Source organism: Schistocerca piceifrons, chromosome 2 (assembly GCF_021461385.2).
Source record: "Schistocerca piceifrons isolate TAMUIC-IGC-003096 chromosome 2, iqSchPice1.1, whole genome shotgun sequence".
Lineage (NCBI taxonomy): Eukaryota > Metazoa > Arthropoda > Insecta > Orthoptera > Acrididae > Schistocerca > Schistocerca piceifrons.
The window spans coordinates 110,841,399-110,854,148 of NC_060139.1; the positions used below are offsets into that span (position 1 = coordinate 110,841,399).

A 12,750-nucleotide genomic window follows, 5' to 3' on the forward strand; every position below is an offset into this window, starting at 1 on the left:
AGAGCATATATTAATTGGACACAGCCTTTCTTGCAAATTGATATACAAACTTGTTCCCATATACTCGCAGATGCCATCAGCCAACATTTCAACACTGAATATGTTAATACACAGATGCACACATTCTCTGACAAAAGTTTTGATACTGATCAATGCCGCCCATCATTATGTGGGTGCACTGAGCATTAAATTTGACATACATTCAGAGGAATCTGAAATGAAATGAAATGTCGTGTGGCTAGGGCCTCCCATCAGGTAGACCGTTCATCTGGTGCAAGTCTTTTTGAGATGTCGCCACTTCGGCAACTTGCATGTCGATGAGAATGAGATGATGATTATGATTAAGACAACACAACACCCAGTCCCTGAGTGGAGAAATCTCTGACCCAGCCAGGAATCGAACCTGGGCCCCTTGGTATGACAGTCCGTCATGCTGACCACTCAGCTATTGGAGGCGGACAATCTGTGAAAAGAGGGGGACATTGTTGGAGATGAGTGACCTTTTGTAGTATACAGATTAATTTGTGAAAAGAGGGGGAGATCATTGGAGATGAGTGGGCTTTTGTAGTATACTGACAACTGTCTATCAGAACATGAGACTTACAGCTAGCACATTGGACTAGCATTTGGAAGGACGACAATTCAGTCATCCACATTTAGGTTTGTCACTTAAGGCAAATGCTAGGATGGTTCCTTTGAAAAGCCACAATCGAGTTTCTTACCCATCCCTCCCTAATCCAAGCTTATGTTCCATCTCTAATGACCTCATGGTTGATGAGACATTAAACCCTGATATTCCGTCCTTTTTCCTTTTTTAAAGAGACAACAGATTACTTTTTTTTTCCACCCTCCTGTCAAGATCTGGTCTCTGTTCTCCCCAGAAGGATGGAACGTCCTTTATCAAGCCTCGGGCATTTAATAACACATGGTAAACTGAAAGGGAAGTGTAGGACAACCAATTTGTCCAAATAATGGTGCAAATAATATTTGAGTTATGTGTAACTTTTATAAGCAATGAACAGCAGTGTTATAAAATTTCTACTCCAGGCAATATCCTTTTTTTCAGCTGTTTTGTTAGAAAATGCTTTTTGTGAATAATAGAAAATGCTTTTTGTGAATAATTTAGTAGATCAAAACAGCAGTTTCCAATGAACTCATGGGAACAACATTGGGCACTCTTCAGTCCAAATGGGAGCCAAATCTATGCAGTCTGTTACCACAACTGAGTCAGAGCCATGTTCCTTTGTCTTTGCCACCACACAACTCAGCTGGTAGGAAATTAATATAAATAAGCCTCTGTGTAAATCTGAAACAAAGTTATGGTTACAATAAAAATAAAGATAATGCAGTAGAGTGATGGATGTTTCGCTGCCAGGCCAGGCCATAGTATCAGGCGTAAGGCTCCACTGTTGGCTGCCTGCAGCCTCGTGGTAATCAACATGTTAACAGCACATTTGGTCATTCTTATTGCAGAGTGGCTGTATTTTTAAACAGTTTGTCACTTGCAATTTTACTGTTCATAATAGCGGTTTTTACATGATTACAACTCCAAACTGCATTCAGAATGACACTGTTTCTATGTTAATGACCCATCTTTGGATGAAAGACAACTATGTCAACTATGTTCTCATGTAATCCTGTTGGGTTGGTGTAGGGAACCAACATTCAAGAATGTCTTTGCAAGAGCTTTGCTGCCTCTATCATATGTTGCATAAGAATTATGAGATCAGGATATGAACCAAGGCATATCATTGGTCATTTTTTCCTTGTATCATCTTTAAATAGAACACAAAAAACTGCTATTGTTGGTACAAAATAACCACTGCCATGCACTGTACAATGGTTCTTGGAACGCACATGTAAAATTAATGGTACAAGAAATTTCAGTAAGACAAGAACAGTTTTCAGTGCCGACCTTTTTAACTGAACCACACAAGCACACACCTTAAGTGAATTGAAAAACCATGGAACGTCTGAACCCACATGACTTGGGTTCAGTTGCAGGAGTAAGAAAAATAAAAAAATTTAAGAGTCAGTTATTCATTAAGTTCACAGGGTTGCATGTTATGCACAAATGTTATAACATAAATGGGAAATAATTATTTAAGATTTGTGCAGAGAAATGGAAGACAGTATGCTGTTTGATATTCTATTTTAGTATATAAGCTTATTTTGGCTTTATTGATTTCATCAATACATCATGTTATTTTTGAATTTAAATTTTACTCCACTTCCGATCAATTACAAATAAGAACATGTAATAGTATTTATTGCACTATAAAGCATCCATTTATAGTATGAGCAATAGAAGTATAAGAAGGAATGATTGTTGCAAAGCATTTATACAACCTCATAAACTGCTTTATTGCAATAACTAAATTGTCCATTTAAAAAAAAAATCCACAAATTATGCATCAAAATTATATCTGCCATCTCAAATTGTGTAGTTTCATGTACGGTACAGTATGGTAATTCATCTGAATTCAGACTGACAATATTCTTAATCATACAATGGCTTCTACCAATCATGTGAATGTTTGCCAAGGACATCCCTCTCACATGCCGCCATTAAATACTGTATATTAGCACCACAACATATCCTCCACCATATACAAAGAATCAAATAGCTACAGTAGGTTAATGTCCATTATTACATGCATGTGTCTTGTTAACAGTGCCATTTTGTCACCGATAAGCTAAATATTAACTTATTTCTAGAACATTCTGCTTATTTCAGTTTGTAGCTGGGAATATTTTAATACCTACATCACTACAGGATTTAACTGAAATCTGTAGCACTCTGCCTAAATACTTCTAATTTCAATATTCTTGCTTTTAATGTTAAAATAGCTGCCCATAGAAATGTTAGTTAGTTACTTCATCCCATATCTTAAGACACTGTTTCGAAATGACTTCCAAACTGGTTCTGCACACACACACACACACACACACACACACACACACACACACACAAAACAGTGTGTGTGTGTGTGTGTGTGTGTGTGTGTGTGTGTGTGTGTGTGTGTGTGTGTCAGCATTACAAGTTAACAGCAGTTTTCTTCCCTCGTTTCTGTTTATTATTCCATTATTGTACTGAAAGCAAAATTCCAGCATTGCAATTACAGGCATGATTTCACTTCAGCAGACTGCCACAGTGATTCATGTTTTGTAACTTTCCCTTCTTTTAACAACTTCTGAAGGTGGTGACCAACATTTACAGCTGCTGCAGGATGCAGGTGTTCAGGTGTTTCCTGAGGAAATATAAAAACTACACATAACTTTCAAGTGTATTTAATTCTTAACTGATATTGCCACTGACAATAAGAACTTATTTCAGCTCAACTGTGATCTCAAAAAACAAGTTTCAATTACACTTTGGAGCCTTGCCTATGGTTTGGAATGAAGTTATAGAACCCTTTTGCACAGGTGTTAATAAAACTTCCATTGAACATAAAGCAGGAAATTTATAATCCCACCCAATTTAAAGGACAATTAAAAACATACCTCACTAGTTAATCTTCCTACAAATTATCAGAATATCTAGATTCAAGGATTGAAAAGTTTTGTTAGGTATGTGGCAAACAACAGTGTTCATTTTAAGGCTGCCTGAGAACTAATTGTCTGTTGTAAACAGCACTCTGTGTGGATAACTATTTTCTTTGAATAATACCTATGTAAAAACACCAGCACTGATAAATACGAGCACTTTCAAAATTGTCTATACTCTAGACAATAACTGTGACACTACATGGTCTACAACAAAATTCTGTAAGAAGATATAAAGTTCAGGGTTGTTAGAAATTTTTTATTTCCTTTTAACTTTTCTGCCCCTTGCATCAATCTATTAGACATAGTGATTAGACCAAGTCATCACACAAAAATGACATAAAATGGCTAACAAATGCATGCTGTCAGAAGACATCTAAATAATGTAGGAAATATAAACAAATAACACAGCTTCTGCTTTAATATCTAGCAGGACTGTCAAGTTTAAAGTGTCTGTTGAAGTATGTGGGCATATCAGAGATGCTGGAAATACAGTTGTTTTATGTATCTAGAAAAGATCTGATGATTAATGAAAAAGAGAAAGCTGTTCCCACTAGATCTAATGTGATCAGAAGCCTCCAAGTGGGTCACTTTCAGAGACAGGTCAGCTACAACAAAACTGCCATTGTAAACTGAGAAACAGGCTCTGTTCAGGCATCCAGGAAGAAACTAAGCACAAGGATGAAACTGCAAATTTGGAACTGTATTGAATTCTGTTTAACAATACACTGTATTGAGACTTGTTAACTATGCATTGCAAAGTCTATAATAATAGGATGCACGAAATGATAGAGGTTACCAAATGCGGGTACATTTGCATTTCACTATTTTAGCCTCAAGTTGGCAAGAGAGTTTGTGCTGACATGAGACTGTATTAATATGTTTTCAGTGTTAGAGTATTTAGAAATACTGGGAAACTAGTAAGAATTGTGTGCCTTGTTACAAGTCAGAATTTAAGGAAATCACAGTTGTGGCAAATTAATTCTATATAAGACATTACTGGAGTACAAGACATAAAGACTTGTACACAGGGTCTATCAGAATTACCTGTTTTTAAACCTTGGAGGAAGGGGGGAAAAAGGAACAAGGAAAAATTTCGTATAGGCATATCCCCAAAAATAATTGACTTTTGAGTTAATAATGGAAACACATTCTGCAAAGTTCTTGAGTGTGAAACTCATAACAAATGTTCAAAATGTCCTCTGATTGCTTCTATACATGCATGCACTTGTCAGATCATAGACTGTTGCACCATTTCCACCTATCAAACTCCCTTGGGTATATTCAATGAATGCTTCCCTTTTGTAACAGTGAGGACCAGGACCCAAAAAAGTAGATCCTGGGTAACAAAAGGAATTAGAGTGTCTAGTACTACTAAGAGGAAACTGCATATGGAGGCAAAAGTAAATCAAAGCCCTCAATTTCTTAAGTATGTAAGCACATACAAAAAAACATTTGACAAAATAGTTAAACTAGCAAAACGTACTGCAAATAACGACTTCATTTCAAATGCAAAAAACAAATCAAAAGCTGTTTGGTCTGTTATAAGAAGTGAAGTTGGCAGTGAGGCAGAGAGAAAATGTCCTTCTAAAATAGTGATAAATGGTAGAGCTGTTACAGAACCCAGTGCCATTTGTGAATCATTCAATGACTTTTTCATAAACTGTAACAAATTTGGTGACTGTTCACCACCAAATACAAAGCCCAACATGACAGATAGCAATTGCACATGTTTTAAGTTTTCTCATGTTTCCATCTCAGATGTCATCAAAATCATAATGTCCCTAAAAAATTCAAAATCTGCGGGGTGGGATGAGGTCCCCACTGAAATAATAAAAATAGTCCGTCACAGTATTGCATATCCACTCTCTTTCATAATCAACCAATCATTTGATGAGGGATGTTTCCCAGATCGATTAAAATATGCAGAAGTTCGGCCCATACACAAAAAAGGCAAACAAGATGAATTGGGAAACTATAGGCCAATCTCACTGTTACCAATTTTCTCAAAAATATTTGAAAGAGCTGCATGTGATCAGATTGAAAATCACAATTCATCTAACAGCATTATCTTAGGCAATCAATATGGTTTCAGAAAAGGCCGCAGCACAATCCATGCAATAAATGAATTAGTCACAAAAGTCAGCAGATGTCTTGATGATAGAATGTGTGTGTCAGGCATCTTTTGTGACCTGTCCAAAGCCTTCGACACAGTAAATCGTGACCTGCTTCTCCAAAAATTGGCACGCTACGGTTTTCAAGGCAAATCTCTTAGCTGGATGTCATCATACTTGGCAAACAGAAAACAAAGAGTACTTATTAACATCAATGGCAAGAAATTTCTCTCTGGCTGGAAAAACACTCAATTAGGTGTTCCACAAGGCTCAATATTAGGGCCACTGCTTTTTCTATATTATATTAATGATATGCCATGTCAGGTCCTGTCTGATACTATCCTCTATGCAGATGACTCAACAGCTGTAGTCTGTTGTAAAAATGAGGTAGACCTAATTCGTCATATTGAACAAACACTTGGGGAAGTGGAGGCATGGGTCAAAAACAATAACTTAACATTAAACTTTACAAAAACAGAAATTGTTCATTTTACCACAAAACAATCTGCACAGTCTATAAGTGAAATAAGGTATATGGACAAAAAATTAGAGACTGCAGACTGTGTCAAATTCCTTGGCGTGTTAGTCAATAAAAACCTGTTATGGAGTCGCCATGTGGACAACATACTGGATCGACTGAATAGCCTTGTATATATTATGAATATCTTGTATAGTATTACTGATTTAGCTGTAAGAAAAACTGTATATAATGCATATTTTGTTTCAGTCATTAGGTATAGTATAATTTTCTGGGGGTCTGAAAAAACAAATTTACTTAGAGCTTTTAGACTACAAAAAAGAATCATCCGGGCAATGGTGGGAGCAAAACCAAAGCAACACTGCAAACCTTTATTTGTAAAACTGGATCTAATGAGCATTCCAAGCATATACATCTATGAAACTCTCACTTTCACGAAAAGAATCCCACAACTTTTTGAGGGCAACTTCTTCTTGCATCAATATGATACAAGACATAGAACGAGCTACATGTTACCTACCCACCGTTTAAAATCATATGAAAAAACCCCATACTATATGGGCATGAAATTTGTAAATAAAATATGGAAAGATATGGATGACCCAAATGTAAAAGGCACCAAAAGAGACCTGGAAAAATATCTGAAAGATAAATGTTACTATAGTGTAGAAGATTTCATGAATGGTAACAATGCATTATAATTGTAATTCAAATACCTCTTTGAAGATGTTACACCATGTATATTATTAGTTTGCTGTATTTTTAGTATTGTTATATATAGTGTAAAAACTGACAAGTCACCTATGTCACAATCTTTGATTGTATAAGGCATGTTATGTGATAATAAAAATTGAATTGAATTGAATTGAATTGGGTGGAGTTCAGTGGTTTTGTAAGCTTCCATGATTTGTTGAAGTATGTCTGCAACTGAATTCAAATGTTTTAGGTGGCCCCAGATAAAAATCCCAATGACTGAAGTCACAGACAACGTGCAGGACCCTAACTATCCATCTGTAATGGTAGATACCGTCCACCTTATCGCAAACAATGTACTGGAGGGCCATCGTGTACATAAACCACATGCTTCCCTATACTTGGAGGAGCACTTGCTGCATCAAGCCTGGAAGAGTGGTCTGAATAAAGTCTTTCTAGACGGCAGCTGTAAGACCTGCTGAAACAATATTCCGAGTGTCTCCTACAATTCCTACACACACACACACACACACACACACACACACACACACACACAGCATTAATAGTTAACTGCTATTAGTGTCTAACCTGAATTGTGCCTTGAGAATTTTCTAAGGCCTGCAAGTTGTGGTTGTGAAAATTTTCTATTCCTTCTCTTCTAAATATTGTCCCCTCTGTAAACAAGACTGAAGATAAAAATGACAAATTGGCAGTTGGTGACTGCTGACAAAATACCCTGAACATGTTGACAGTTATAACTTATAGGGATACAAGAACTACAAGTGAAGTACCCCAATCAAGAATAACAACCATTGGTGCTGTCAAATGAGTCGAAGTAGATATTAACAACAGTCAGGCATATCACAGAAACTTCATTTACTGTTTGAACAGTGCATTCATAAAAAATGATAAGCTCCTTCATTATACTCACCACATATATAATTTTTACCAAATCCATTTCACTGAACTTTTCTGAGGTATTATTCCTCATGACTTCCAGAATCTCATTTTCTCTCTTAGTTCTGTGATTTATGTAGAATTCAATTTTTGTGAGAGGATCCTGCAATAAAATATACAAATGTATAACTGTATGTTTCTAGTTGTGAATGGAGTAGCATATGGAATTTAAAAAATGTCTCTTACACACATTTGATAATGATGGTTAATTTTTGGCAATATGTAGACATTAAGCGTCATTTATATAAATATGAAACAAGGACTGTGTCTTCCATAATGGCCATATTCCTTGCTGTTTCCTGTAGTTCTTGGTCATTTACTGTGTTCTGTAAATCCCATCAAGAACGAGAATGTTCAGTGTGTCCAAAGTGTCAAAGTATACATTAACAACAACCCGATATGCCATAAAAACTTAATATGTACACTGTAGCAACAATAAACTTTCACTATGCTGCTTAATGCAATGCCAGCTAAATTTAACCAAATAAATTAGAAAGGAAGCCGCTACTTTGGAAAGAAGTTGCTGCTTCCTCAGTTACATTAAATAGCTGTTGGTTGCTCAACATTTCCGTTATTACACTGGTATTTTTAAAAGAGAATAGTTTCCTACATCTGTAAATAAATAGTGTTGTTTAACATAAATTATTATTTGGCATGCAGCTTTACAATGAACATTGCTACATGCCGTGTACCTAACAGAACTTTCCAACCCTGAATCTAAATAGTTAGATAATGTGTATAATGGTAATTAATGAGGTATGCTTTTAAATTTCTTTTGAAATTAGTTATGATTCCAAATTCCTTGCTTCATGTTAAATGGGAGCTCGTTGAATACATTCACACAGCAGTAAATAACTTCACTCAGCACCCTAGGCAAGGGGCAAAGTCTACCTGAAAATTCTTTTTGTTTATTGTACTGCGATTGTGAAAGTCATAGTTAAGCAGAAGCTGATTTTCATTGGCAGTGTGGGATTTCTGTTGGGTTGTAGCCGAAGGTAACACACTCACTTCTGTAAGACCAGTATATTTCATACAGACGTCCATATTACAAGAAGTCATACAATGAACTAACAAACAAGATGGTGTGGGCCGTTAGTTAACAGAGTCAAATAACTTGCAATGGCAGAGATATGTCATTCATACTTGTCAACACCACAGCAGCAACAATAACCATTAACAGGTAAAGGTATTGGAAAGTGAATGTAAAAATTCCAAGCTCCATAAAACAGCCCCTGCTAGATGTGTTGTTACTTCTTAACACAGTATTTTAAATGCTCACTTCTACTGAATAAATGCTTTATTTACTTCAGGTGCACTGACCTCAGAAGATCATTTTATGAGACAGCAGATACTGATAATATGTGCGGAAAATCAGTACTCTTGTCTTTCAATTTAGTAGTTCTCTTTATCAGTCTCCTGTCCCAGTCAATGACTTTGAAAAAATTGTAAACATTATCTTCTATTTTTCATGATCACAGAAGTCTTTTTCCCAATCTATGAAGCATACATGCAGTTCCTTATTTACTCTAATCATTCTTTTCATCAATATCCTCACATACACAATTCTGTACCTTGTTCCTGGATCTCTCCTGGATTCAAACTGATCTTCAGTCAGATAGTTTTAATTTGCCAGCTTGTCTGAAAATAAAGAATGATATGCGTACTGTGATATAAACCTGCAACCTTACCTTTCACAGGCAAAACTCACATAGGCTGAGCTATCCATCGACAACTCACAACCCACTCTTACAGCTTTCGTTCCACAAGTATTTCTCTCTTAGCTTCCAAAATTTACAGAAGTTCTGCACAAATAGTCCCATTAAGTGTGCAGGAGAACTTCTGTGAAGGAAGAGCAGAGGATTTTTTCAAAGTAGCTGCTTTTATATGTAGGTTGGAACTTAAATAGTGGCAACACTGCTGTGGAGACGCTATTCAATGGAATCTACTGTTGTCATTGATAGCACACATTGTTGACATACCTACCTTACCTCCGAGCAAATGGGCTCGCCTGTCCCACATCATCGGTTTGCGCACAATCGAGGGAAACACAATCACTTGTGAGCAAGTGGTCTAACATAACGGTGTCACTATGTTTTTGAAACAGGAACAACGGAGTTGGATCAAGGTTGAATGTGCCAGAGGTCATGCAGCATGTCAGTATCATCAAGGTCTTCAAGAGGCGTGGGAATCAGCATTACCATACAGAACAGTGGCATGTTGGATAAAAGCCTTCAACGAAGGTCAGAAAACTGTGGCAGACATGCACTGGGCAGGTCGTCCTAGTGTCTCTGAAGAAGAAGTGCATGCTGTTGCCGCGTTGGTGGACAGTGATCGACTTCATACAATTTGTGAGCTCACCCACAAAACTGGATTAGTGCATACGACTGTGCTTCGCATCCTGAAGGAATGCCTGGGCATGCAAAAAATTGCATCACAATGGGTTCCGCATGACTTGACGGAAATGCAGAAATGGATGCGTTAAGATTGCTGCTCAGACATACTTGGAGCGCTATGAACATGGAGGAGAGGCTCTCTTACGCCACATCATAACACCGGATGAGACATGGGCCACATTTTATGACCCAAAACTGAAACACCAATTCAACAAATGGCGTCATAATGGGTTACGCAAAAGTGGAAAGTGCATCAGGGCCCCAGTATGGTGAAAGTTATGGTTATTCTCGTGTACGACTGTGATGGTGTTATCCTATTGCATTATGCTCCCCCAAGGCACACCGTCAATGCACAGTATTACTGTTTGTTTTTTGGAGCATCACCTGCAACCAGCTTTGCGAAAGAAGCAGCGACACTTTCTGCTCAACCCACCCATCATTTTGCATGATAATGCATGGGCGCATACAACACAAGCTGTGGCTGCTCTGTTTGGTTGATGTGACTGTATCATCCACCATACTCCCTTGACTTAAGTCCTTATGACTTTGATTTGATTCCAAAGATGAAGGAACCACTTTGTGGCATTCACTTCAGAACTGTTCCAGAGATTTGACAGGCAGTAGACCGCTCCATTCGCACCATAAACAGAACAGGCTCTGCTAAAGGTATATTATGCCTTCCACATTGCTGGCAATAGGTTCTACACAATGCTGGTGACTACTTTGAAAGACAGTAACAGGTGCAAACATGTAACTCTTTCGTATCGGTTGTGAATAAATAGTTGCCACTATTTAAGTTCCAACCCTTGTACTTACATAAGCCTTTTTAAAAATGAAGTAAGCTAGAAGTAATTCACATAATATAATTAACAGTGTGAGTAAATTAGCACTAGTTGTAACTGTCAGGACATGTTACAAAAGTAACCTACAATGGCTGTTTCTGTCTGTTATTGTATAATGTGAATCTCTCCACATCTCTGAAGGGCTCTCCCATATTATTTGCAGAATACAATGTGTGAATTAATCAAACCCATGTCCAATCATGATTATAGCCACTCTCCACCCACCTGCCCCCCCCCCCTCCCCTCCCCTCCCCTCCACACACACCTTCATCATGAGTTTAGCTACTCTGTAAGTTTTCAATCTAAGACCAAAAAGGGTATTATTCACACTGTCTCAGGCTATGGAAGCCTACACTCTTACATGTCTGCTCAATGCCTCAACTGAGTGGTGAGCAGTTACAGCAGTTACCCTTATTTTTTCCGTTGTTTGTTTTCCTTAATATTTGATTATCATCCATAAGAATGTCTCTACATCAAACGCAGGTATCACCTGATGTCACCTGTGATTTAAGCTTTTTGGAGGAAGATCTTTCTGAAGAAGATAATGTAATTTTACCTTTAGGAGTGCAGAAAACAATTTGGACTGCAGCTGCATTCAATCAGGAATGAAATCACATATACCAGCACAAAAATAACATCATGCCTTGAGTAATAGCACAAGCCTTGGATGACACATTACGAGGAACACGTAAATTGAGAGCTTGAGGAGTCACTCTAGCAACAGGGGCATTCACACATGAGTCTAATTGATGCAATGCTCACGTCAATATCCATCCTATTACCAGCCTTGGATGATGCATTACGAGGAACACGTGAATTGAGAGCTTGGGGAGTCACTCTAGCAACAGGGGCATTTACACATGAGTCTAATTGATGCAATGCTCACGACAATATCCATCCTATAACATTGAATCCCAATTTTTACACTATACCTAGATCACAGTAACAAAGTGATAGACAGATCAATACAGAAAGCTGTGACACTGTTGGATCACCATTACTGCCACATCAATATGGCCATGGCAACAACAGCTGTTCAGTTGACTGCCCTCCTTCGTACATTTCCTGTTAACCTGCAGTACTGAGTTCACTGTGGAGGATTTTTAACAGTCTAGTCACTTTTCTGTTCATTTTTGCAGTCAACTGCAAATATTTTTTATGTATTATATGAAAATCAGCACTAAGAAACAAAGCACATAATGAAATTGAACCATAAAAGTTACATTAGGAGCCGTAATAATCTTTGCACAGCAGTATAACAGCGTAAAATAAAAGAAAGGTGTAGCCAGGCTCATTCTCTGGTTGGTCATTGCTGTGGTAGTTCTTTGATAAACAACTAGCTGTCAAGAACTTTATTATACTGATCTGAGTATATATCTCTTTTTAGAGTCAAATAAGAATACTGGGAAAATATTTAAAAAATCCTATTATTTAGTTACATGTTTCACAGATCATTTGCGTGATCCTTTTATTGATATGATGAGCTCTGTTCTCACCTAAAACAAATGAGTGTAAAATAAAACAGAAGCAGGAACAAGTGATGAATAATAGTTTAAAGCATATTGTGCCAGGAAGACTAGACCTGAATCAAATTCAGGGGATAGGCTGTAATCAGGAGTTGAAGCTCCATTACCATGAATGTGGTAAAATCCTGCAATGTATTTTCAATACTTGTGTACTATCAACAATGATGAAAGCAAGCTCAGTAAAAATTCCAAAATCTTCAA

General features: G+C 37.3%; 1 protein-coding gene across 1 annotated transcript in view; it reads right to left on the bottom strand.

Moving 5' to 3' along the window:
* Positions 1–2,147: 2,147 nt before the first annotated feature.
* LOC124775114 (endoribonuclease LACTB2) overlaps positions 2,148–12,750 on the bottom strand; it is a 117,809-nt gene continuing 107,206 nt past the window's right edge. Inside the window, exons 5-6 of the mRNA XM_047249949.1 lie at positions 7,763–7,891; positions 2,148–3,251 (exon numbers count right to left, since the gene is read on the bottom strand). Coding sequence (XP_047105905.1) covers positions 3,120–3,251; positions 7,763–7,891 — 261 coding nt within the window. The 3' untranslated portion in view covers positions 2,148–3,119. The remainder of the gene's footprint in view (positions 3,252–7,762; positions 7,892–12,750) is intronic.